At 52.7% G+C, this 27068-nt stretch overlaps 1 protein-coding gene across 1 annotated transcript in view; it reads right to left on the bottom strand.

The window, feature by feature from the left end:
* VWF (von Willebrand factor) overlaps positions 1 to 27068 on the bottom strand; it is a 136737-nt gene that overhangs the window by 53790 nt on the left and 55879 nt on the right. The window contains exons 16-24 of the mRNA XM_047787770.1: positions 23177 to 23417; positions 17118 to 17212; positions 14989 to 15149; positions 7195 to 7298; positions 6041 to 6179; positions 3421 to 3555; positions 1363 to 1509; positions 729 to 869; positions 478 to 591 (exon numbers count right to left, since the gene is read on the bottom strand). Coding sequence (XP_047643726.1) covers positions 478 to 591; positions 729 to 869; positions 1363 to 1509; positions 3421 to 3555; positions 6041 to 6179; positions 7195 to 7298; positions 14989 to 15149; positions 17118 to 17212; positions 23177 to 23417 — 1277 coding nt within the window. The remainder of the gene's footprint in view (positions 1 to 477; positions 592 to 728; positions 870 to 1362; positions 1510 to 3420; positions 3556 to 6040; positions 6180 to 7194; positions 7299 to 14988; positions 15150 to 17117; positions 17213 to 23176; positions 23418 to 27068) is intronic.

The following is a 27068-nucleotide window of genomic DNA, read 5'->3' as shown; positions in this document are numbered from 1 at the left end:
TATTCATACAGGGAAAACTGCACTGTACCTTGTTCGGGGAATTCCTTATCACCATGGGAGACAAAGACACAAAAGCGGCATAAAATGAGGACTTGAAATCATGGGCTTTCAGGCCAGAAAAGAGTTTCAGTGAAACAAGACATGGAACCCAGGAGGGGTGGGCAGAGACACGGTGGGGATGGGAAGAGAGGAAGGAAGCCCCCCACTCGAGTGCTGGAGAAAAAACAGCCTGTGGGGGACAAACCCTAGGTCTGAGGCTGAAGAAGCAGCGTGGGCTGAGGCCCAGGGTGCAGAAGGAGGAGGATGTGCTGGGCACTGCTGCGCTCCTACACCCTCAGTTATTCTTTCTGCCTGAAGCCAAGAGAGGTGAGCAGATGCCGTTTCTAAGGCTCCACACAGCACCATTCAGAAGCGCCTCTCCCAAGCCCCTGGGCCAGCCTTTGGTGCTCCCTGCCCCCAGGCGCCCGCTGCCCTCACCAGCCTGTTGCAGTCCCGGAAAATGTCGCTGGTAAGGATCCTGCAGGAGGAATCCACCATCGTCTGCTTCATGACGTTGTTGTGGCAGGTGGCCGGGGACGTGTCCAGTGGCACCTGGGGACCGGGGGCAGTAGGCAGATGGCCCCCCAACAGTCAGCCCACAAGCATCCAGGAGGCCCACTCCCCCAGCCCCGATCCCTCCGCAGGCCAACCCACCACCACCCATGGTCCACATGGAGCCCCTGACTTACTTTTCTGGTGTCAGCGCACTGCGGGCTCACTTTCCAGGAATTCCCAAAGTCCACGGGGTCTTCCTCCACCTGGAGGCTGCTGCCGGTGAGGTCGTTGTTCTGGACGCCGTCGAAATTCCCACACAGGCCACACACCTGCTCCTGTGGGACAAGTAGGGAGCATGGCAAACCTCACAGCAGACTCTCAGTCAGGGGAAGGAGGCTGCCAGGCAGCAAGAGAGGCAGGCTCGTCTGACGAAGAGGAGGATGGAGCGGGGAGGGAGAGCCAGAAGGAGACCAGGATGACCAGCAAAGCCATGACCTTGCCAAGGCCTCTTCCCAGCTTCCGCACTGACCCCCCCTCCCCCCATTAAGGTTAAGGTCCTGCACAAAGACAGGCAGCAGGCCTTGTCCCTTGGATGGCCAACTAGGCAGCCTGGGCCCTGGAGGCTGCAGTAGAAACCAGGGTCTGAGCAGAAGAGGAGCTGGTTCAGCATTACCTCGATGATGGCGTACGAGGTCTGAGGAGGGCATGTCCCAGCCCTACTTGACTGTGGATGGGGAGCCCCTCACCTGGACAACGTCGGCCTGCCCAGAGCTGGTGGCATCTAATATATATGGCGCCACAAGGAAGAAGCCGAGGAGGGCCACCTACCTGGTACGTCTGCTTCAGGAACACAGAGATGCCCAGATGGCGGTCCCAGACCACGGACAGGCCGGAGCCCAGCAGCACAGTGATGAACCGGCCGGATTCCACCACCTCGAAGTGAGTCTCATCCTTCAGGGGCTTCTTCACCATCACCTGAGGGAGGACGCAGCATGAGACCAGGACGGGGACTCATACGCGTGAGGCCCAGCTCCCCCCGCCCACACCTGCGGCCCCCCAGGGCCGATGGTCATTTGCCCCCATTGGCCAGAGCGGCAACTGTCTCACCTACCTGGCTCCAAGAATCCTAGGATAAGGGATGGTAATAGAGGGGGCAGCAAAGCTGTAATTATGACACTAAAAATAGGATGAAACCCATTGGTAGAAGATCACCCATCATGTCATGGAAATAATTTTTTGGATACTTGATCATTAAATATATGTGGTCTCCTAGACAGGTTGTTTTTTTTTGTTTTGTTTTGTTTTTTGTCTTTTTGTCTTTTCTAGGGCCACCCCCACGGCATATGGAGATTCCCAGGCTACGGGTCAAATTGGAGCTGTAGCCACTGGCCTATGCCAGAGCCACAACAACGCAGGATCTGAGCCGCGTCGGCGACCTACACCACAGCTCATGGCAACTCCGGATCCTTAACCCACTGAGCAAGGCCAGGGATCCAACCAGCAACTTCATGGTTCCTAGTCGGATTCGTTAACCACTGCGCCACAACGGGAACTCCTAGACAGGTTTTTAAGGCAGCAATGATTTTAAACACCTCTAAACAACTGATTTAAAAATCTGCCCTTTTATGAAAATGAGGACTAGATTCTCCCCCTTGCTTCCATCTCTGGCTCCCGAGTTCCTGTCATCAGGAATCAGAGCTGGGCAGGAAGGCAGAGGAGCTCGGCACTGGAGGCAGGAATCCCAGCCTCTAGCCTCCAAGGGACATGAGCCCTTGACTCCAAGCCAAGCCCTCTCCGCCCTTCAGCAGGCCCTGCTCACCATCTAACCCCAAAGACTGAGGCTGATGTGGAGAACCTGTCACCCTCCCAAAGATCGCCTCCCTGGGGACACACCCCACATACAAACACACATATATTATATACCCCCAACACCATCACTTCCCAGGATATATGTTTATATGTGTGTGTATATATGTTTGTATAGACTATAAATGTATGTACATGTGTGTATACATTTGCGCATAATATATAAACATGGGGTATGATATATACGTATATGTGTATATATGTGCACATGTTTTTATATTGTATGTATATATGTGTGTATATATTTTTATATAATGCATATAAATGTGGGTATATTATATATGTATATATGTTTGTGTATATGTGTGTACATTTGTATATTCAATACTGATGAATGTGGATATATATGCATATGTATTATAATATATTTGTGTGCATAATATATGTGTATATGTTTATGTAGACATTGTATATATAATGCATATAAATATAGGTATATATAGGTATACATCTGTGTATACATTTGTGTATTTAATGCTTATAAATGTGAATATATTACATATGCATTTGTGTGTATATGTGTGTATACACTTGCATATTAAATACTTATAAATGTGAGTACATAATATAAATGCATAGGTACATGTAATATATCTGCATGTATCATGTGTGTATAAGTTGTATGTATAACATACACAAGTGTGAATATATAATATATATGTGTGTGTATATTCACATCTACATATGAGAGCCTCCCCGCCCCCCACACTCCGATCTCCACTCCCCGCAGGAGGTCAGCCCTGGTTCCTCCAACGCTCACGGAGACATCTGGTTACACATCATCCCCGCACACGTCTGCACGTCCTTTTACTGAAACGGATGTATAATCCGTCGCCGTCTGCGACCTGCCCTCCTCACAGGACGCGGCCAGGTCAGGAGATACAGTGCTACCTCATCTCTAATGGCTGCACGATACTCCATCCACTTGTCCTGCACAGATGCTCAGCTGGCCTTGTCCTCCTTGTCAGCCAGATGCACCCCCCACAGGGTGTGGGGGTGTAGGGACCAGGCCACACTCACCTCCCCATCAAACAGCTCAATCTCTCCTCCGTCCACAAGGATGGTGACTCGCTTCCTGCATTTCAGGGAGGGGTAGCCGCACCCCTCGTTCCCCAGCAGGATCCGGAAGGTCCCAGGGTTGCTGCCACAGTAATCCTGGGAAAAGAGGGGCGTCAGGAGAGAAAATACGACCCCTGCTCCCCCTCCCCAGATCAGCAGACTGGTGTCTGGTCATCTCAGGTGTCTCACAGATGTGTCATCCTCAGCTGTCACCCAGGAACCAGGTGCCTCTGGCCAGGTTGGGGCTGGGGGTTAAGGGGCACAGGGGAGAGCAGTGGGGAGACAGGGACAGGGAGTGTGGACACATCAGCCCACTGCCCCCCAGAGCCCTCAGCTCAGCCTCAGCCGGGTGTCCGGCGGCAGACCACATGGCACTCGGCGGCTCTGAGCTCTGGTGGGCCCCTGCGGATGGCCCAGAACTGTAACCAAAGATGGCTGGACAACAGCAACCCGGCTGAGCTACCATCCCTAGCTGGGAACGGAGGAGGAGGAAGCCCTGGTCCTCGCAGGTGGATTACAGGGAAAGGAAGAAACGGGGGTGTGTTTCTGGCAAACACTCCCCCTGGTGGCTGTCCCCGTGGTGTGATGGGAAACCACCCCGCTCAGGAAAGCTAGGTGTGAGCCCTGTTTCTGCCACGTATTGGATGACGTTAAGTCATTTACCTCTCTGACCCTCACACACACACACACACACACACACACACACACGTACGCATACATACACACGTACACACAAACATACACACAAACACAGACGCACATACACCACACACACCATGTGCCCTTCTGTAAGATGGATCAGACAGCTTAATGGGACTGTTAGGCTAAACAGGTTTGTATTGGGTTAATGGGATTGTTATGTTAATGAGTTGGGTTAATGAGATCGTTAGGTTAAACGGGTCTGTGTTGGGTTAAGGGATAGACAATGAGGTCCTACTTTACAGCAGAGTGAACTACATCCAATCTCCTGGGATAGAACAAGACGGAAAAGACTATTTTAAAAAAGAATGTATGGAGTTCCCATCATGGCACAGCAGACACAAATCCAACTAGGAACCATGAGGTTTCAGGTTCGATTCCTGGCCTGGCACAGTGGGTTAAGGATCCATGCTGCCAAGTGCTATGGTGTAGGTCACAGACAAAGCTCAGATATGGCATTGCTGTGGCTGTGGTGTAGGCCAGCAGCTGTAGCTCCGATTAGACCCCTAGCCTAGGAACCTCCATATGCTGCGGGGGTGGCCCTAAAAAAACAACAAAGACAAAAATAAATAAATAAATAAATAATTTAAAAAACAAAAATAAAAAAGAATGTATATATATATATATATATATATATATATATATATACACACACACAAACTGAGCCACTTTGCTGTACAGCATAAATTGGCACAATACTGTAAACCAACTATAATTTTTTTTTAAAAAAGATGCAATATATGAAAAAATGGGGTTGTTAGATTAAAAGAGGGAACAGAGGTACAAGCGCTTTGACACCAGCTGAGATTTTTCTGGAGAAAGAGTGAACACTTCCCAAAGGAGGAGGGGAGGAGGACCCCAGACAAAGGGGGACAACGCACAGGCCTGGGTGGGAAAACCAGCAAGCCACAGGGGGCAGGACTTGGAGGGGGCCCTTCACTGGCCCAGCCAGGCCACTCTGCCGGGGAAGGAAGAGCTGGGGGGTGAGTCTGACCGGCTGCTCCTCGTTGCACTAAACTATCACGTATTCCGGATGCCTAGATAGAAACCTGGCTGGGGAGTCACCTCGTGTTTTTCTACCAAGGCCGAGGCAGACGGATAACCGGAAAGATGGGCTTCCTCATGTGACCTATGGGAAAGCCTTAGTGGGGGATGGTTCCTGGGTGTGGGTGAAACCATTTTGTGCTGTGTGTGGGGAGGGGGCTCACTCCCCGTACTCTAGGCATCAACCAGCAAGAGAAACTTCCACAAAGCCATGTGGTGGGAGAGGAGGGCAGAGCAGCCCTCCCTCACTGGCTAGGATTCCCTGGACTGCTTCTTACCCTTCCAGGCAGCAAGACTTTCTGTTCCCATATCTGTCACCCCCTCCCCATGCTGAGTGCACTAGGTTAGAAATGAAAATGGTGGAGAAGGAGATAATAGAATAGAATAGAACTGAAGAGAATCAGAGGGCAGGCCGTAAACCCCGCAGGTCATTTCAACCAGGGCGGCCGCATCAGGCCGTGTGGGCTGTGCACTGCACAAGGGTGCTGGCAACGAGGGGATGGGGGCTGAGATGCGGCCTGGGCTCCACTCCCCACCATGCCCCTGATGGAGGCTGCATCTGCCGGAAGGAAAGGAAGCCTTTCTCTCTCATCCCCCTGTGCTAGGATTGGTACCTGCCCCACTCTGCTACCAGCCAATGTATTAGCACCCCCGTCCAGCCCCTGCACCGGTGTCCAGATGAGCTGGAGGAAGACAGGTCACCTGAGTTTCTGGGGAGGGGGGTCTGGAAAACCACTCTGGTGAAACTACCCCCCAGAGCCATTTCCTAGACAGAACTGCGGAGTCTGGCTCTGGAGCCCCTCCTGGCCTCAGCGCCCCCCTCGTGCCCGGCTCTCACCTGCACCAGGACGTACTGGCATTCTCCGGGGAATAGGTACTTGAGCCCGTCGAAGGTGAGGTAGTGGGCCAGGCCCAGCGCCGAGCACGAGGCATCGCACTCGTGGTCCGTGCAGTTCCACTTCCGGTCCCGACAGACACTGGGCGTGGGAAGCAGAGGATGAGCGGGGCCCTCGGGGGTGGGGGTGGGGCAGGCATCGGTCCGCAGGGCGCCACCCATCCTCCAGGAGGCCTCGGGAAGTAGGGTCTGCAGCCTGTGGCTCCAACCTCCCCCAGGCCCACAAGGCACACGTCAGAGCAGGGGGCTCGGGAGGAGATAGAAGCCACGCTGCCCTCCAGTCACAAGGGGGAAACGGCAAAGAGGGGCCCAAATCATCCGAGGTGACCTGGGGTCCACTGTCACCACCTGTTCCGGACGTGCTAAGGCCCAGCCTCCTGGGACATCCCCTGGGAATGACCACAGGGTCTCTACAGAACAGAAAAGCCCCTCAGAGGCGAAGGGGACAAATGAGGCCAGAAGGGCAGGAAAGGTCTGGGCCTGGGAAACGGTGACTAGCCGCGAACTTCTGCCAGGAGAGAGCCTGTGTGTGCAGCTGCATGTTTAAACCCACAGCGACTCGCTGCAGCGGGCATCCCTCCACCCGTAACAGAGGGACATCAGCGGTGGACGCTCAGACCTCCGGCCCCTCCCTGCCAGGACCCGGGGCCCTTCCCTAAAAGTGCCAGCCCCAAAGAAAGGCAGGGCAAGGGAGCAGAGCCAGGGGCTTGGGAAAGATGGCCCAGAGGAAGGAGGAGAACCAGCCACCCTCACAAGGTCCCTTTCCAGGCAGGCACACTGGCCATGTGCCTGGGGGGCAGCACAAGGCTGGGGGAGGATGCCGCCACCCCGTGCCCAGGGGCAGCTTGGTCACGTGTGCAGTGACAGATCCCGCCCTCATCCTCCCCAAGCCCCATCTCCCTGCAGAGAAACACTGTTCTCTTAGGAGCATCCGTGTGGGGTGAGCGCACGAGATGATAAAGATTCTCCTATGTCACAGAAGAAGAAACAGAGGAACAGAGGAAAGGGAAGGAGCAGCTGGCGTCTCCCCCCACCCCCGCCGCCAAGTCTTGTCTCCATCTGCAACCCCGCACCCCCAGAGCCCCTCCCAGCCTCACCAAGTGTTGCAGTCAACCTTGACCGTCTCCCCCGGGGCGTACTCTCTGCCCTGGTGGAAGCAGGGACACCTTTGCAGGGCCACACACCTGTTCTCATGCCGGACCTGAGGGAAAGCAATTTAAAGGTCTTAGGGACTTTAAGTTGATTCATTTGCAAAGATTTTCTCCCATTCTGTGGGTTGTCTTTTTGTGTTGTTTAGGGTTTCCTTTGCTGTGCAGAATCATTTACGTTTCACGAAGTCCCATTTGTCTATTTTTGTTTTAACTGTCATTACGCTAAGAGGTGGATCTGAGAAGATGTTGCTGTCGTTTATGTCAGAGAGTGTTTGGCCTATGTTTTCCTTTAAGAATTTTATGGTATCTGATCTTATAGCTGGGTCTTTAGTCCATGCTGAGTTTATTTTTGTGTCTGGTGTTAGGGAGTGTTCTCATTTCATTTACATGTGGACTCACAGACTTTGAAAAACTTACGGTTTCCAAAGGAGACAGCTTGGGAGGGTGGGGGGAACCACTGGGGGTTTGGGATGGAAATGCTATAAAATGGGGTTGTGATGATGATTGTGCAGCTATAAATGTAATGAATTCATTGAGCAATAAAACAAACAAACAAACAAACAAAAAATAAATAAAGGTCTTAGGACTGAAGCAAGTAATTTCTGCTGGGAAGACAGCGGCTTCAGGCTGGGGTTGGAGACCAGCTCCTGTCTACACTGACCCTCCCCAGATCAGCTACATTCCAACCCCCTCTGCCCTCATATGCCGCTGGGGCCAGGGCCCTGGGACCCAGCAGACTCTTGGGTAACACGTGTCAGAAGCCCTTGACATGTTCGCCTTAGACCCAGGAAACTCCCCCAGAAGATTTCTCCATAGATAACGGAGTTGTGGACAAAGATTAATGCATAATTATTTATCATTCCAAAAAAAAATGGTAGCAATCAAGGGTTCAACAATAGGAAATTGATTAAATCCATTAAGGAGTCTCCAGGCCATGGTGTCTTGTGGAGCTATCAAAATCTTAAAAGTTTTTGGAGTTTCCTGGTGGCTCAGTGGGTTAAGGACCCAGTGCTGCCACTGCGGTGGCTTTGGTTACTTCTGTGGCTCTGGTTCAACCCCTGGCCCCAGGAACTTCTACGTGCTGCAGGTGTGGTCAAAAAAAAAAAATTCTTACAAGTTTGAAGAAATACTTATGCTGCTGATTTTTTTTTTTTTTTTCCTTTTCTAGGGCCACTCCCACGGCATATGGAGTTTCCCAGGCTAGGGGTCGAATGGGAGCTGTAGCCGCCGGCCCACACCAGAGCCACAGCAACGCGGGATCTGAGCCGCGTCTGCGACCTACACCACAGCTCACGGTAACGCCAGATCCTTAACCCACTGAGCGAGGCCAGGGATTGAACCCGCAACCTCATGGTTCCTAGTTGGATTCGTTAACCACTGTGTCACGACAGGAACTCCTCAAAAATCAGCAGCAGGAGTAATGCTTAGTAACTGAAGAAAATGGGTACTATATTTAATGCAATGAACTCATTAGCTAAGCATGCATTTAATGCCCTAGAGGTAAGAGCTAAATACTGGCCACAGGCAGGGATGGTCCCCAACCAGAGGCTGAGGGTTTTCAAGCCTCACGAGCACCTCCTCACCCCGTCCCCCGTGGGTCTGCGCCCCCCTCACGGGGCCTACCCTCCACCGGGGAGACCTCACTGTGATGTTTTACCCTCAGGGATGTCAGGGCCCAGGGAGGAGAATGAAGACCCTCCGGCCCTGGGGGTTCAGGAAGAGCTGCCCAAACTCACTCTGACCCCACACATTGATCTGCTTCTGTCCCAACCCCAGGAGGCAGCCCTGGACGCCTGCTCTGGCGTGACCCTGAGTGAAGGGATCAAAGCTACCCGCAGGGTGAGAAGCTGCTGGTCTGGGTGCTTCAGCAGCTGTGACCCCGTCATGCCACAGACAAGCCTGGGTTCCCTGGGCCGGGAGCAGACAGAGCCCTGGGACAGGGTGTCTTGGGCTGAACAAAGGGCTTTCATGTCAAGGATCACAGGCTAAAACCCTGTGCGTGTGTGTGCCTGTGTATGCATGTGTATTTGTATGCACATGTGTGTCTATAAGCTTATGCATTTGTGTATATGTGTGTATATGTGTAGATGCCTTGTGTATGTGTAGGTGCATTGCAAATATGTGTGTATGCATCTGTGTATGTGTGCCTGCGTGTGTGTATAAGTGTGCATGTGTATATATATGTGCATGCCTGTGAGAGGGGAGATGCATGTGTGTGTATATGTGTGCAAATGTGTGTACAGGCACATGTGACTATATGAATGTGCATGTGTGTGTGTGTGCCTATGTGTATATGAATGTGTGGGTGTGTGTTCATGTGTATTGTATTTGTGCATATACGCATGTGCATGTGTGTGTACATGTGCATGTGTGCCTGTGTGTGCATGTGTATAGTGTGTCCTATATGCACGTGCGTGTATACGTGTGCAGCGTTTGTGCATATATGTATTTGCATGCGTGTGCATGTGCATGTGTGTACGCCTCTGTGTGTCTGTGCGTACGTATTGTGTGTGCCTGTGTGTGTACATGAGGTGTGTTGGAAGGAGTGGGAAGCATCGCCTCCACTACTCAGCCACCACCCTCACACAGCATCCGGAGTGTCCTGAGTCCCCACGGCCCCCGGGAAGGGGCAGGATGGGAGTGGAGGGAGGAAGCTGCAGGTGGACCACACTCTGGTGGCTCTTTCCTCCTGGGACCACAATGTCCTTGGAAGACATAGAGCGCCCCGCAGGGAGGCTGACAGCTTGGCAGGAGCAGGGATGGCTGGGAAACGTCCCTCCACCGGAGCCTCCAAAGGCCTCAGATCAGGCTTCACCCCACATCCCCACAGCTGCTCAGCTCTAAGTCCCAGGCCTGCCCCCTCGTGGCCCCTCTGAGAATGACTATCAGGTCTGCAGACCCGACAGGCCCTCCAACCCTCGCAGCCACAGTTAATGGAGACCAGACAACCAGCCTCGTTCTGGGGAAACAGTCCATAGACAAAGCCACTCAGGATGCCAGGGACAGCCTGGAAGCTACCAGCTCACCTGCCCTCACCCAGCAGGGCAGGCTGGGCAGAGGGCTCCCAGGCCTTGTGGCCCTCATGCTGCATGTTTTTAACCTCTCCCCAGGGCAGTCAACCCACTGGCAAAAAGTCCCACACACCTGGCCCAGGCAGCCCCTCCCAATGAATTTTATGGCAAGTCATTTATTTAAATTTCATGTTTAAAATAAAGAGAACCATCCCTGCCCAGAGCCTGTCCCTTTGGGACGCCAGAAGGAATAAAGGTAACAAAGATCCTTCAAAGACTTTAGAAGAAAACAAGCAGAAATAGTTGTCACTCTTGTTCATCTTTTGACTCGTGACATCTTTTTTTTCTTTTTTTGGGGGGGGCCACACCTGGAAGTTCCCAGGCCAGGGGTTGAATCAGAGCTGCAGCTGCCAGCCCATACCACAGCCACAGCAACATGGGATCTGAGCTTCATCTGGGACCTACAACTGCAGCTCCCCGCAACGCTGGATCCTTAACCCACTGAGTGAGGCCAGGAATCAAACCCTCACCCTCACGGATACCAGTCAGGTTTGTAACCCATTGAGCCTCAATGGGAACTCCCTAACGTTCTGCCTGGAGACAATCACAGCTGTGGCTGGAGTGAGCCCAGCAGCGGGCTGTGCTTTGCTGCCACCTTGTGGCGGAAGCAGGTAAAATTCTAATTTAAAAGGCAAGGGGTTCACTCAATTTGTGAACCATTTTTGAAAAAGACTCAGGGAAATTTTTAGTACACCCCCCTCATTTTATTGATCTAGTGGGTCCTACATGTGGATCCTGAAGCCCAAAAATTTTTCCCAGTGTGCGCTCATTTCCTAGAGCATCTCTATTCAAAATGTGATTCATAGTTTTCCTCCATAAACTTCTTGCAACTGTGGTCATTAAGTCACCACTTACTAAGCGACTTCCACGTGCCTACCACTGTCACCTCCAGTCCCCTCAACAACCTTTCTGATCCAATTTTACATCTGGGAAAAATCAGACACCAAGATGTTAAGTGACTTGGCCCTCAGTGAAGTTAATGCCAAGAGCCCGGATTCAAGCCTGGAAGTTTGGGGCGCCAATCCGCACAGCTTCTCCACCGGCCATCCATCAGGGGGTTGACCTTGTCAAAAGCAGCCCCTCCCCTTGTTCTATGCAAGCAGACCTTGGCACCAGTGGCAGGAACTGATGGTTAAGGATCTGGCTATGTTACTTCAATGGCTTGGGTCCCTGCTGAGGCACAGGTTTGATCCTAGGCCTCAGAACTTCTATATGCCATGGGCACAGCCAAAAATAAAAAAAAAAAAAAGAATTCACAAAAGCTTTGGTCCACAACAGATTGGACACTGCTGAACATGGGCCTTTCATGAGTCACTCCCGTGGACTTGAGCAGGGGATCGGCCCAGCCTCTGAGACTGAGCCTTGGTTATGAACGAAAACTATTCCCACGATTCTATAAAACTTTCTGGTTTTAAAAGTACTTTCAGGAGTTCCCACTGTGGCTCAGTGTGTTAAGAACCTGACTAGTATCCATGAGGATGTGGGTCTGATCCCTGGCCTCACTCAGTGGGTTAAGGATCCAGTGTTGTGGTGAGCTGTGGTGTGGGTCACAGATGCAGCTTGGATCCCACGTTGCAGTGGCTGTGGTGTAGGCCGGCAGCTGCAGCTCTGATGCAGACTCTAGCCTGGGAACTTCCATATGCCACTGGTATGGCCCCAAAAAGCAAAACAATAAAGTAATAAAATAAAATAAAATAAAATAAAATAAAATAAAATAAAATAAAATAAAATAAAATAAAATAAAATGTATGTTCACAGACAACTCCATAGGGTCACGTGTGATGAAGGTGGAATAGGAATTACATGCCTATGTTCCAGATGAGAAAACTGAGGTTCAGGGAAAGTGAGTGATTGTGCCAAAGGAAGGAGGCAAGAAGCAGTGAGGCCAGGCTGGAAGTGTGGCCCTCAGACCCTGTTTCTACTCGGGGGCTCTTCCTGCTCCTCAGAGATCTGCCCCCAGGAAAGCGCTGCTTCCCCCTCCTCTCAGGTCCTCAGAATACAAGACCTCTGACCCCTTCCCCAAACCCTCGGCGACTTGCCACAAGCTCCCACCTTCCACAAGGGATGACTGAACGAGAAACACAACTGGGTAGGACATCCACACTGGCCCGTGGGCTCAAACAGCACGTGTGGCTCCTTGTCCTTTGTGCGGTGGCCAAGAACACGTGTCCCGGGCAGCAGCCAGCACCTCGCACCTCATCAATTCCCCAACTTTCCTACCCTGCCCCTCTGGCCTCAGCAATGTGCACATTAGTATTTAACGGAGACACATCATAATGAAGCCGCCGTGAACACAGCCCAGGCTCTCACACCGCGAGCCTTCGAGATCAGAAGCCCCCGTGGCTGGGGTGAGAGACGCCAGGTCACCTGACAGGTGTCCAGTGCCCCGCCAGAGGCCAGGGGGAGCCCACGAATGGCTCATGGTGTGTCCCCGTCCTGCACCTGGGGCCTCGCTCTCCGCTGGGGATTCGGGACAATAATGCAATCACTGAGCCTAGTAATATTGAAGACTCTCTGCACTATTTCCTTCATGGGGGAAAAACATTCTTTTTAAAGAGCCCTGATGCTGACCGCCTCCTGAGTGTCATCCCTCTTCTCACCAGAGCCTTCTCTGATGTCGGGAGAATTTCTCCTCCATACGGAGAAGGGACCCTCAGAATAAGAGGCCCTCCGGGTAAAAAGAACAAAGTGGCAGTTTCCCCTCCATGCTCCTATTTCCTGCCCCTCCCAGGTCTGTTTCCTCCTCCTTTATGCCTCCTGCTTAGGCACCAAACAAGACCTTCCAGTTTGGGGGTGTTCCCTGGCCAGCTTCCAGCCCCCTCATCAGAAAAGACAGTTCTAGAGTCCTCAGAGGCTAAGACAGAGGGGAGCACGTAAAAGCTCCCGGGAGAGGAAATAACACCTGGTCTGTCCGTCTTGGAGGAGAGAAGGACGGAGGAAGGGAGAGAGGCTGTCTGCCCTGCACACCCCATGCCGCAGCCATCCTGGGGCCTCGGCAATGGGTCCGAGTTTTCTTGACAGAATCCTGGAGGCTCCCACCGTCCAGACACACCCTCAAGCCAAGGCCTGGACATCATGAATGCCCTTTACAGCCATGGGAGAGCCATCCCGCCCCACCCCTGCCAATTCTGGCCTCTCCAACTCCAACCCCAACCCTACCCCCTCACTGCTCATTCGGGTGTGGAGAATTGGGGTCAGAGAAAGCAAGAAGACAGGATGCATTTGAAAGAGAAAAATCCAAAAGTCGCATCCTTCAGGATGACAAGAGTAACCTATGGATATTTAATATACAAAATGTCCTGGAATTCCCGTCGTGACGCAGTGGTTAATGCATCCAACTAGGAACCATGAGGTTTCGGGTTTGATCCCTGCCCTTGCTCAGTGGGTTAAGGATCCGGTGTTGCCGTGAGCTATGATGTAGGTCGAAGACATGGCTCAGATCCCGAGTTGCTGTGGCTTCGGTGTAGGCCGGCGGCTACAGCTCTGATTAGACCCTTAGCCTGGGAACCTCCACATGCCGTGGGAGTGGCCCTAGAAAAGGCAAAAAGACAAAAAAAAAAAAAGTCCTAAGATTAGAGCTGGAGGGAGGGAAGGGGGCCTGGGTATGCTCAGACCAATGCCACCACCCGGAGGTCCTGGGCACTGGGGGACCACACGTGGCCTCCAGGGAATGGATGGCCAAGGGTGTGTGTTTGCTGCCCCAGCCTAGTCATGGGATATGAAGAGCGGGCCAAGACCTCATGACTCACTTTACAGAGGAGGAAAACAAGGCCCAGCGTGGGGAGGGGACTTGCTGGACCGGGGACTTGCTAATGGCACAACAGAGACATCCCCGTCTTCTCTAGAAATAGAAAGTTTTACCAAAAAAGAATGGATAGGAGTTCCTGTTGTTGCACAGCGGAAACGAATCTGATGAGGAACCATGAAGTTGTGGGTTCAATCCCTGGCCTTGCTCAGTGGGTCAAGGATCCAGTGTTGCCATGAGCTGTGGTGTAGGTCACAGACACAGCTCAGATATGGCATTGCTGTGGCTCTGGCGTAGGCTGGCAGCTGTAGCTCCAATTCGACCCCTAGCCTGGGAACCTCCATATGCTGCAAGTGTGTGTATGCGTATGTGTGTGTGTGTGTGTGTGTGTGTGTGTGTGTGTGTGTGTGTGACTGGTTCATTTTGCTGCAGACTTGAAGCTAATACAGCATTGTGAGTCAACTCTATTCCAATAAACACTTTTTTTAAAAAGGAAGAAAGTTATACATGTATATGCAAATCCTATGCAAATGGGTGTGCACCTGCGTGCATGCATCTTCTCATCTTCAAGTGATGGAAAGCAGCACTTGGGAAAATTCCAGTGGAAATGCCTATTTTCACCTAAAAGTACTTTCTAGAAATACTTGCTTTGCTTCCCAGGGCATAGTTTGGTCAGCTCGCATCAGGATCGACCCCAGACAATCTCCTACCACCTCCTCCCCTGCCCTTGCTGCTGGCTCAGCCCCAGAGGATGCCATCCACCCCCAGACCATGCCCCCACCCTCCCACTCATCACCACACGGCCCCACTGCATCCCGGTGCAGCTCCTGTGCCTCCCTCCCTCTGGCTCCACAGCCCACGTCGCCCTCCTCCGCCCGCAGGAACGTGGAAGGCCACTATGTCTCTGCAGCCTGGGAGGCTTACCATGCCCGGAGGGCAGAGGCAGCCAGACACGCAGCCTGTGCTCACACACTCCAGGTCGTAGTTCTGGCAGGTCTTGGCACACTCGAGCCCTTCAGCCCTGGGGTTGTCAGGGGGACACACCAGCTTGACCATGGGGGGCCGGCAGCTCAGACTCCTCTTGCCTGGGAGTCAGGAAAACCAGAGAGGGGTCAGCGAAGGAGTCGACGCACCTGCCTCGTACTCATCCTTTGTCCCCTGCGCGCTGTCACTCGGTTCCAGAGGCTCAGGCTGCCCAGTCCCTGGGACAAGATGCCACCCAACCTCCAGCCAGGTGCCCTGCGCAGGCCTGGACCCCAGCCTCATCTACTCCTCTGACCTTTGTCTACACTGCAGAGCCCCTGCCGAGCTCAGCATCCCTCTGACGGCCCAAGGTCCTCATCCCCCTCAACCGTGCTGCGCCCACTGCCCCGAATCAGGATGCGGCACGGAAACATCCAGAGCCAGGCTTTCAAGGACCAGGGTGTGGGTGCTGAAAGGAACCCTGGCCCCGACATGACCTTTCCTAAAATAGTTCCAACTAATTTAGTCCCCAAACTTGACAGGGGGCTTTGTTCACACCCTCTGCCCAGCCCCTGGCTGTCCCAGCCATTCTATCCGGATCTGTTACACCCCATCTCTGGACACCCCCACCTGCCGCACCTGCTGTGTCATTCTCCACCCGATCACCATGTGATGTACCATTTCTTTTACTTCTCTGTTGAGGGCCACCCCACCCACTCCACACACTAGAATATACACACTCCATGAAGGCAGGAGTTTTGTCTGCTTTGTTCACTGATCTATTTCCTGACAGTGAGCAGGTCTCACTGGCTGACTGAATAAACGATGGCAGCAGATGACTGACTGACAGCTGTCTTTCCCAAACACTGTCCCGCTGAAGTGCGCTTATGTCTCGCAGATATAACATTTCCTTAAGGACAGGAAAGCCAGAATTGCCAGCCTTGTTTCCATATTGGAATTTCTGTTAGGAAACTGAAACCCTAAGACGTTAAACGGCTTTTCCAAATGGCACCCAATTCTAGGGGTTTCCTGACTTTGAAGAAACGATAGCTTTCAGTGACTCGGCTGGAAGACCCTGAGCAAGAGAAGCATGAAAGACAAACCTAAGAGGCAGAATGCAACAGAGAGGGTGGTGTGTGGGAGGAAGAAGCTGCGGTGAGAGAGAACGGGGAGAAGAGAGGCAGAGGGGTGCTGGGACCTTGAGATCCGCTATGAGCTGAATGTCTGCGTTCCCCTAAAATTCACATGGAGTGAAATCCCAGCTCCCCAAAGTGATGCTCCTGGGAGAGGGGAGGCTTCAGGGAGGTGACTGGGTCGTGAGGGTGGTGCCCTCACACGTGGGATTAGCGCCCTTAGAAGAGACCCCACAGGGCTCCCCAGCCCTTTCCACCAAGTGAGGATGCAGAGAGGACCCAGAAGAAGGCCAGCTCAACCCCTCCTCCATCCTGGGCCCGCAACTATTAGGACCTTCACACTGAGGGCAATGGGTCCATACCCCTATCTCATATTCATCTGAGAAGCTTTCTAAAGAGGTGTCCTGGTCAGTGGACACCTGGTCATGAAGGATGGTTTCTTTTTCTCTTTTTTCTTTGTTTTTGTCTTTTTGCCTTTTCTAGGGCCACTCCCGTGGCATATGGAAGTTCCCAGACTAAGGTTCGAATCAGAGCTGCAGCTGCTGGCCTACACCATAGCCACAGCAATGCAGGATCCCGAGCCACGTCTGCGACCTATACCACAGCTCACGGCAACGCCGGGTCCTTAACCCACTGAGTGAGGCCAGGGATTGAACCCACAACCTCATGGTTCCTAGTCGGATTCATTTCCACTGTGCCACGACGGGAACGCCCTCATGAAGAGTGGTTTCACCACAGTCAAGGCAGCCTCCCTGGGCCAAGGTCCCCGTGGTCAGAAGAGCCATCTCCCTGGTTCAGCTGGTGGGCAGTTCAATCTTCCCCCAACACAAAGTAAAACCCTTCCCGCCTCGGTAATTGGGATGTGCACGTGCAAAGGCACGTCCAGGCCTGGAAGTGGGGCACATGAGCAGCTCCCAACCATACCCAGTCTGGGCAGAGGAGGGGGGCGGTACTCACTGCGGTGGGACAGGGGGCTGCTGAGAACCACCTCGGGCTGCAGGCTCCCCGGGGCTCCGGCCCTGGAGCAGTGCATGAAGCCATCCTCACAGTAGCTGCAGAGAAGAAGGTCACAGCCCCACTTAGAGGACCAGCCCGCCTCCCACCCACCCTCTGCTCCCTCCACCTGGCTCCCCGTCCTGGAACCCATCTGAGACACAGATGCTAAGGCCACCCTCGACCTCCACGTCACTCAACCCAGCGCAACTGTTTTCACTGCTTTCCTTACTCGATCCTCTTCAACATTCGTCACCCCTGTTGACAGCCCCATCCTTCCAGGAAAAGAAAACAAGACATCCCCCCACCCTGGGTTTCCCTCCGCACCCCCGTCTCCCTGGCGGCTCCTTCTCAGACTCACCGTAGCTCAGCCCCTCTGCTGGCTCAGCCTAGACACCCTCTTCTCACACTGTGTGCTGCCGCTCACACCTCCAGCCTCAGAGACAGAGAGGCCTCCCAAGTCCATATCTGCAGCTCCCATCTCCCCCTTGAACTTGAGATCCATATATTCAAATGCCCACGTGACAACCACTGGTGGCGTCTCAAAGGCACTCCCAGCTCCTGGGTCCAAAACTGACCTTCCACTTGCCTCTCCAAAGCCAGTTTTCCTCCAGGGCTCAGATTCATGGAATGAAGAAGCCACCATGCATGGGAGACCAGGGCTCAGCCCCGACACGGCCTTCTCCCTCCCGCACATCTGAGTCACCCCCAATCCCTTGTGTGCTGAGAATCCACAGCCGAGCTCCATTTCCAGCCCTGAGACACCTTCACCTCTCACCTGGACCGCGCAAAAGCCTCTCTCCTAGCTTCCTTCCAAAACGCTCCTCCCAGCAGCCCCAGTACCTTCTCAAAACCTAAATCTGATCATGTCCCATCCCTGTTTGGACTCCAATAGCTTCCCCTCAACAGGCTTCAGATGAAAGTCAAATCCCTGCCCCCCCCCAGGTCTGACCCCAGCTTCCCCTCCCCTCTCCATCCCCCTGGCTTTCTTTTAATCTTGAAGGTACACTGCTTCCCTCAGACACAAGGGCTCCTGCAGTTTCCTCTGATCTGACGTCACTTACACACACACACACACACACACACACACACACACACACAAAACCGCCTTGGTCCCTACCCACTTTCAAGCTTGCATAGACCACGTACTTTTCTGCCCACCGCATTTGTATCTTTACATGCATTTGAGTGGTTATCTGTCACTGACTATAAAACCCGAGAGAGCAGAAGTCAGGATGGACCATCGCTGCCCAGCATCACAAACAAGCCCGTGACTGACATCTTGGTCCACGCCCCATATTCTCCCTCCGGCGTCCAGATATGGCTTTGCATGAAGCACTCAATAATTTCTCCTTAATTTTCCTTTACTCTGATCCTCCAATCCCAATTCCCTCCCCTAACGTGGGCGACTATTTTTATGGTATCCAGTCTCCAACGACCGTCCCCCCCCCAAGTATTCACACCCTCCCAGGATCTCCACTGACATCTGTGTGACCAGCACGGCGCAGCCACAGTGACATCCACGTGACTCTTAGATTATCACAGAAGAGGCAGCTTCCATCTGGATGCCCTTCCTTGGAGCATCAGTGTGACCGGTACTGCACCGGGACAGTGACAGCCATGTGACCCTAAGGTTATCACAGAAGAGGCAGCCCCATCGGTGTCTCCCCTGCATTACTCACTGCAGGAGCACGTCATGAGCAGCCCTGTGGAGGAGTCCACCCGGCCAGGGACTGAGGCCTCCTGTCAACAGCCAAGCAAATGGGCCGGGAATGGACCCTCCAGCCCCAGGCAAGTTTCCAGATGACTGTGGCCCCAGCCCACAGCTTGATGGTAGCCTTATGAGAAAGGCTGAGCCAAAACCACCTGCTAAGCTGCTCTGGGCCCTGGCCCTGAGGAACTGTGTGAGTGTCTGCCGTTTTAAACTGCTAAATGTGGAGTTCCCATCATGGCACAGGGGAAACGAATCCAGCTAGGAACCATAAGGTTGTGGGTTCGATCCCTGGCCCCGCTCAGCGGGTTAAGGATCTGGCATTGCTGTGAGCTGTGGTGTAGGTCACAGACGCAGCTCGGATCCCGTGTTGCTGTGGCTGGGGTGTAGACCGGCAGCTGTAGCTCCGATTGGACCCCTAGCCTGGGAACCTCCATATGCCATGGGTGTGGTTCTAAACAGCAAAATAAATCAATCAATAAACATTAAAAATCATTGCAATTCTCACTTAAAAATAAAAATAAACTGCTAAATGTGGGGTTAATAGAGAAGCAGTACGAATGTGTTCTATTTAGTGTATCTCTGACTGTTTTAGAATATCCTTACAAAATATACAGTTGTTCTGCAGGCATTTACGTTTAATTACAGACAGGGTATTACTGACATATCACCCTGGGTTTTTTCCTTTATTCCTTCAGCATCACATGCTTCAGGTTCATCCCTGTTAACAGAGGTCCTCCTTGTCCCATGCTTCTGAGGCTGCATGCCACTCTGTGTGTATCCCCCTTTCCAGTGGCAGCCACAGACTGTCCCTGACTCCTCGCCACCTCAAACAAGGCCGGGATTGACATCTTCACGCACGTGCCCCAGGAAGCTGGGTGAGAACTTCTTTGGTATATACAGCCAGGTGGGACTCCCAGCTCTGGATCCCAATTTGCATCCACTGGGCCGGGGGAGCTCCCAGGTGCAGCTGGCCTTGCCCCTGAAGGGAGCCAAGCACCTTCAGGACTAAAAGAAGACTCGGTGTTGCAGAAGGGAGAGGTCACAGGGGTCAGATCCCCTGGGGCCTGGGAGGCCATGGGAAGGATTTGGTCTTTATCTTAAGGTCGGATGAGGGGAAGGTGTTGAGAGAGCCCAAGCAAATCAGAGGCCGCGTGTCCCACAGCCCTGACAGCCCTTAGCATTTTCCAGATTTCAGGTGTTTCCAGTCTAATAGTTATGAGGAGATATCCTTTGTTTCTATTTGTATTTCTCTGACTATGATGACTTTTTTTTTTTTTTTTTTTTGCTTTTTAGGGCCGCACCCGCAGCATAATCCGAGCTGTAGCCACCGGCCTACACCACAGCCACAGCAACATGGGATCCGAGCCACATCTGCAACCTACACCACAGCTCAGGGCAAGGCCGGATCCTTAACCCACTGAGCAAGGCCAGGGATCGAACCCACAACCTCATGGTTCCAAGTCAAATTCGTTCTGCTGAGCTATGACGGGAACTCCGACTTTGACCATTTTTAATGTGCCATTTATTCCATCAACTTTCATTGAATGAAGAATGGAATCAGCCCTTTCCCTCTCTGGGCAAATGCAGGTCCTTGCCTTCTGGTTTTTAACTAACATCTGCTTTAAAAATACCCTCTCCCCATGGGATCCCTGCTAACTCAGGGGGTTAAGGATCTGACATTGTCACTGCTGTGGCTTGGGTTGCAGCTGCCGGGCAAGTTTCATGCCTGGCCTGGGGACTTCCCAACACCACGGACGTGGCCAAAAAAAAAAAAAATCAAACCAACAAACAAAAAATATCCTCCCTCAAATGCCATGGTCTATCTCTATCTGTCACTTGGTCATGACCCCCAAACTTAATTTAAAAACAAAAAAGCAAACAGAGCCTTGCAGGTAGGTGAGAAATCAACTCCTGGCCCACACCTGGCCTACCCAGAGAACTCAATCCACTGTGATGGCTGTTTGGGTGACCAGACGAATGCTCTGGAGAAATGGTGTGTGCTGAAAACTTCCTACCATCTCTAGCACTTGCCCCAGTGCGGCTTACTCTTCCCCGTGTTGTCTAAAGCATAAAAGTAAGCAGCCGACTGGGAGTTCCTAGACAACCAGTGCCTAGACATCATAAGTGTCTAGTCCCTTCTGATGGAGCATGATAATGTGAGAAACAAGAATGTTTCGTATATGTGTAACTGGGTCACCATGCTTAAAGTAGAAAAAACAATTGTATTGGGGAAATAACAATTTAAAAAATAAATAAGGAGTTCCCGTCATGGTGCAGTGGTTGACGAATCCGACTAGGAACCGTGAGGTTGCGGGTTCGGTCCCTGCCCTGCTCAGGGGGTTAAGGATCTGGCGTTGCTGTGAGCTGTGGTGTAGGTTGCAGACGCGGTTCGGATCCAGCGTAGCTGTGGCTCTGGTGTAGGCTGGTGGTACAGCTCCAATTCGACCCCTAGCCTGGGAACCTCCATATGCCACGGGAGTGGCCCAAGAAATAGCAAAAAACCAAAAATAATAATAATAATAATAAAATAGTTTAAAAAATAAAATAAAATAAATAAAAATAGAGGAATGGTGGGAATGCACAGAAAGAAAGAAAGAAAGAAAGAAAAGAAAGAAAGAAAGAAAGAAAGAAAGAAAGAAAGAAAGAAAGAAAGAAAGAAAACAGTTGCACACAGGCCTCTGGCTCACATTCTCCCTGAGACCCAATCTTCCAGAAAAAGTGCAGAGACGGAGGGTCTATAGCTTTCAGCCCTGGTGCCTGAAGGGGACGCTGGGAGGAGGCCACTTGAGAAGGCCCTAAAGCCAGGGCCACCCCCGGCCCTGCTTCCTTGCACCTCTGATAAAATAACCAGCCACCCTTGCTGCCCTCCGAGTCACCCCAGACACCAACCCTCCTGCTTCTTTCCTCACCATGCTCCTGAAACCCGAGGGCCACCATGACCCTCGGATCTCCCAACTCAACAGCCTCTGCTCCATGGAACATGAAGAGTTAAGAGTCCCTTGGGTTCCAGCCACTTCCAGGATGATTTGGGGAAAGCAATCACCTCCCTAAGCCTCAAATTCCTGACCTAAAAAGCAAGCCCTGCCTAACAGTGTTGTTTTCAGGTCCCAGAGAGAATCGCCCAGAACACTACAGCCCGACAACGACAGTAAAACCACCACAGGGCTACAGGCAAGGACCCAAACCAGCAGAAGATGTCACTGCTCCCCTGTCCCCTTCACCTCCATGACAAGGGCCTCCTCTGGTCCTGCCCTTTGCTGGCCTTTGTCCTCTGGCCTTTGTCCTCCTGTGGGCCTCTGAACATTCCCTCAGATTCTGGACTCAGACCTCTTATGCCCTCTGGTCTTCTCCCCACAGAAGCCTAACTATTCTCACGGCTAAAACGTGGTACCTCCAGCCCTCATCTCCCAGGCAAGCTCCAAACCTGTAATTCCAGCTCTTGGTTCCATTCATTCATCAAGACGACCTCCTGGTAACTCAGAGTCATCAAGGCCAAAACCAAGCTTACCTTCTCTCCACCTATGAAGTGCCCTCACGCTGTTCCTTTTTTTTTTTTTTTTTTGCTTTTTAGGGCCACATCCGAGGCATATGGAGGTTCCCAGGCTAGGGGTCTCATCAGAGCGACAACCACTGGCCTACACAGCAGCCACAGCAACACAGGATCTGAGCCACATCTGTGACCACATCACAGCTCACAGCAACGCCAGATCCTTAACCCACTAAGGGAGGCCGGGGATCGAACCCACAACTTCGTGGTTCCTAGTCAGATTCGTTTCCACTGCACCACAATGGGAACTCCTTTTACAAATTTCTTCTAGACTGACCGGGACAGCCCTGCTGAAGCTGACCCGGACAGAGGGCCTGGGTGAAGGACAGCAGGAAGCGTGCGTGAGTTGCAGCCGTTTTTAGGCAAAGTGCTCAAAGTTAACCAGGACAGCCACGCACCGCCGAGGTGATGCTGCTATGGTGTATTTCCTTCTGGCTCAGGTGCTTGGGCCTGAAAACACCTACAAGAGGCTGAAGGGAAGAGGGACAGGGAGAGCTCCCATTTCCTTTCCTAGAAAAGGGAAACTGAGACCTGGGGCAGGAAAACGGGGCACCACGAGTGACAGCTGGCTTCTGGGTCATGAATTACTCCGCCTGGAGCCTGGCACAGTAAGGCAGTGAGAAGACCTGGGCTAGATCTCAGCTTTGCTCCCGATTTGCTGTGCAACAGTCTTGGGCCTCAGCGGACCCACCCAGGAACTGAGGGAGGACCACTGGGCAGCCCTGCCATGCCTGAGGTCCCCGGTCCTGCAGCTCGGCTTACCACATGGTGTGATGGTCTGAGAAGATGTCCTCGGGCTGGAAGATCTCGCCGTCATGGTAGCAGGGGCACTGGGCCTTGGGCACGCAGTCCCCGCTCCCATCCAGGTAGAGCCCTGGGGGGCAGAAGCAGCCCTCCAGGCAGTCCTCAGCGCATTCCTCATCCGGGTAAGACAGGGAGCGGCAGGTGAGGTTGCAGGGGGTCCCGCACTGCAGGTACACCTGGCCCGGGGGGCAGCTCAGTGCTGGGAGACAGGGTGGGGAAAGGGCAACATCAGTGTAACATTTCGATGACCAGAACTGCGTCCTAGGGCTGCCAGCCCTGGTCCCCTGGGGCCCCCAGTGATATCCATATGGTCACTGCCTTCCCTTCCTGCCGCAAACAAAAGTATATTTTCTGCTCACAAACATCTGTTCTAATTACGAATATACCTTTCCTCCTCTGCTTCACCAGGGGGCTGTGTTCCAGGCATCTCTGAAGTCCCAAAGCCTGGGACGCTGTAGCAATGCTGGTGGCTTTTGAAGCTGTGAATGTTAGCAAGGATGGGCAGGGATGGGCAAAAGCATTTCTCCTTGATGTTAATGATAATGACAGCCATTCGTTGAGCACCTACTGTGTGCCCTACTCATCACCTGAGTGTTATGCCTTTGATGCCGCTCCCTGGGAGTTAAGAGCTCACAACCCCCAGAGGTAAGGAAACGGAAACTTAACTGACTCATCAGACCACGCCTCCCAGGAGGAGGCAGAGGCAGGATTGGAAGGTCCTGCTTTTTTTTTTTTTTTTTTGCTTTTTGCTTTTTAGGGCTGCACCCACAGCATATGGACGTTCCCAGGCTAGGGGGCCAATCAGAGCTACAGCTGCCGGCCTACGCCACAGCCACTGCAACACCAGATCTGAGCCACATCTGTGACCTATGCTGCAGCTCACAGCAACACCAGATCCTTAACTCACTGAGTGAGGCCGGGGATCGAACCTGTATCCTTATGGATACCCAGCTGAGCCATGACAGGAACTTCCAAAAGCTCCTGCTCTTAACCTTTACGCTCAAGAAAGGGAACGGTCCCCCAGGAACCATGCTTTGGGGAACTGCCCGTCACAAAGAGCAAGGGCATTCTTACACCTGCCCCAGCAAAGTGGGCAGTAACCATCTACCCACAGTCCGCCCCCCACAGGACCCCCACATGGAGAGAGCAGAACCCACAGACGCCCAGAGGAATATGGCAAAGCAGCTGAGAGGGTGGACGCCGGCTCCCAAACTCCTGAGTTCAAGCCCCAGTCCTGTGGCTTGTTAGTGACGTGACCTTGAAAAGTGTCCTCACTGCAGTAGAAAAAGAGCATCCCCCCCAGGCTGCTGTGAAGGTTAAGTGAGCGGACACGTTTAGAGTCCTGCCTGGCACATGGCGTGTCACCGCTTGATTGCCCTGTGGTTAGAGGGGACATGCAGCTCTGGCTCCACAGGCTCCACAAGGTCTAGACCTCAGAAGACCCGGCCCTGGTGGACCCCGAGCAGCGCAAAGCCCACTCTCTGTGCTCACGGTGCTCTCACCAGCACCCCGATGATGGAATTATCTCCTGGGGAGTGTGGGGAGCACTTGGCTCTTTCAAAATACTTTCCCGTTGCTGATCAGCTGTTCTCAAAAAATAAGAACCCCACTCTGGAGACGCTCCTCCTGGAACCCTTGGACCCCTGCCCCTCTCTTTAGAAGTCACTTCCACAGCAGACACCCGATGGCTATATTCCCTAGAAGCTATAAAGGGCAACCTTGGCCGTCAACCTCAGAAATGGCCACACCCTGCAGCCTCCCTGCCTGTAACTGCTCCAGACAAACTGGCAGGGGGGGTCTAACCATATCAGACACAGACTTTTCTCTGAACCAGCAGAGAGGCTGGGTCAGTGGATGACTGTTTAGAGCAAAAGCATATTAAGATGGGGTATGGGGGGCCTAGAGATGGGAACCCCATTCAATCCACTGAGGAGTTCCCATGTGGCACAGGAGGCTAAGGAGCCACCTTATCACTGCTGTGGCTCGAGTCACTGCTGTGGCTTGAGTCACTGCTGTGACGTGGGTTTGATCCCTGGCCCTGGAACTTCTGAGCACCATGAGCACGGCCAAAAAAAAGAAAGAAAAAAGAAAAATTTCACTGAACCTATAATGATAACAGGATATTTCACCCATCCGGGAGGAGCTGGAGCTGAGAGCTTTTTCCCCTGACAGGCTGTCTCGAGAGCTGTATTAAAGTTCTCCAGCTTCCCCAGAAGTAAAGCACATCTCAGTGGAACAGTTGTTAAGGGCTGTGCCAGGGACTGTGTTAGGCCGGGGGATGCAGAGACGCTAAGAGCCTGGAAGGAGCCCATGGTCCTGCCATCCCAAAGGACAAGTAACCAATTTACAAGGGGAAAATGCGTGTGCTTCCCCGGGGTCTCCTGACAGCACCCCACAAAGCAGCTCCCCAACCAGACTTTGCTCCACAAGGGTCCCCAGTGGGTGTGGCCTCTTCTTAGGGATGGAGGTAGTGGTTCAGGGAGCTCTGTTCATTTCTCAGGGAGGGAAAACGAGGTACAGGACGGAGGCAGGAATCCAGGCCTCAGAGGACAACCCAGGGCCACCTGGCCAGGTTTCCCGCATGGAGACAGATCCCTCTGGTCCTTAGGAGTGTCCAGGGACAGCTCCTTCTCACCCACCCACACGTCACGGAGCTTCTGGAGTCAGGAAATTCTAACCAGAGCTCGGTGCCAGCTGCTGCAGTGTCAGCCCACCCCCTCTTGCTCCAGGTGGGGGTGAAGGACAGCTGCTCCGAAGAGACTAAAGAACGTTCCCGGAAGCCCCCAGCATCCAGGGAGACTGTCCTAACTCAGGACATCCTTCGGGTGGCACAGCACAGAGACGAGGCATCATTTTGAAGAAAGCAGATTCACAAACAGACGCCACTGACTCCCTAATTTCTGAAGAGCCAATGCTGATCAGGGGTTTTGGTGGGTGGAGTAAGGGTTTGAGGGAAGCTGCCAGCAAGGTCCCGACCTCAGTTCTCCCTGCAGCTGACCCGTGACTCCAAGACACCCTCAAGCTGGAGAGAGGGGGACAATACTGGACGCATCTAAATACTTGTTCCCCTTCGTCCTGACTTTGTCTCTGCCTCTCATTTTTATCAGGTTGCTCGAAACATGAATTGGCTCCCTTGGCCCCAAACAGTGACACATCTAGGGGCTCTGAACCTATATTTCTCTCCACATACATGATGTTAAGCCCTTTTACCATTTCTTCTAGCTCCTATTTGCCTGCTTCTGTCAGAACCACTGACATTTTAGTCTCCAAACTCACCCACCTCACCCCAAAAATCAGAGTATACACTAGACCTTATCCCCCAGGACTGCCCTCCTCTCTCCTCGGCATCCACTACTATTCCACCTTGGAAAAAAGTTTTCTGCTGAGAAACCACCTTTTAAAAGTCTGGCCAAGTGCGCTGCCTCCAGGAAGCCTCCTTTGGTTGCCCCAGTCTCAATCTGATTACTGTTTTACTCAGTGTGATAGGCACCTAGTAGGGAGGCAGTTTCCTTCTGTTCCATAAAAAAGAAGGTCCAGGGAGTTTCCGTGTGGCTCTGCAGGTCAAGGATCTGGCGAGGTTTCAATCCCTGGCCCAGGAACTTCTGCATGCCAGGGGCAAGGCCAGAAGGAAAAAACAAACAAACAGAGGTCTAGACCCTACTGCACTGCTACCGCCTGGCCACGCTGAGCACTGGGCAAATGTTCCCAGAGCAACAACCACCACCAAGCAGGGGACCAGAGTGTGGGGCAGATACCAACTCTGGTGCCAGGCATCTAACAGTTCAGGGTGAGCCTCCCCCACCGGCTGGCACAATGACGTCATTCACCTTTATGTGACTTTACACAGTGC

Source organism: Phacochoerus africanus, chromosome 7, assembly GCF_016906955.1.
Source record: "Phacochoerus africanus isolate WHEZ1 chromosome 7, ROS_Pafr_v1, whole genome shotgun sequence".
NCBI lineage: Eukaryota > Metazoa > Chordata > Mammalia > Artiodactyla > Suidae > Phacochoerus > Phacochoerus africanus.
The sequence above is the reverse complement of the archived record's forward strand: the minus strand, read 5'-3'. Positions and strand labels throughout refer to the sequence as shown.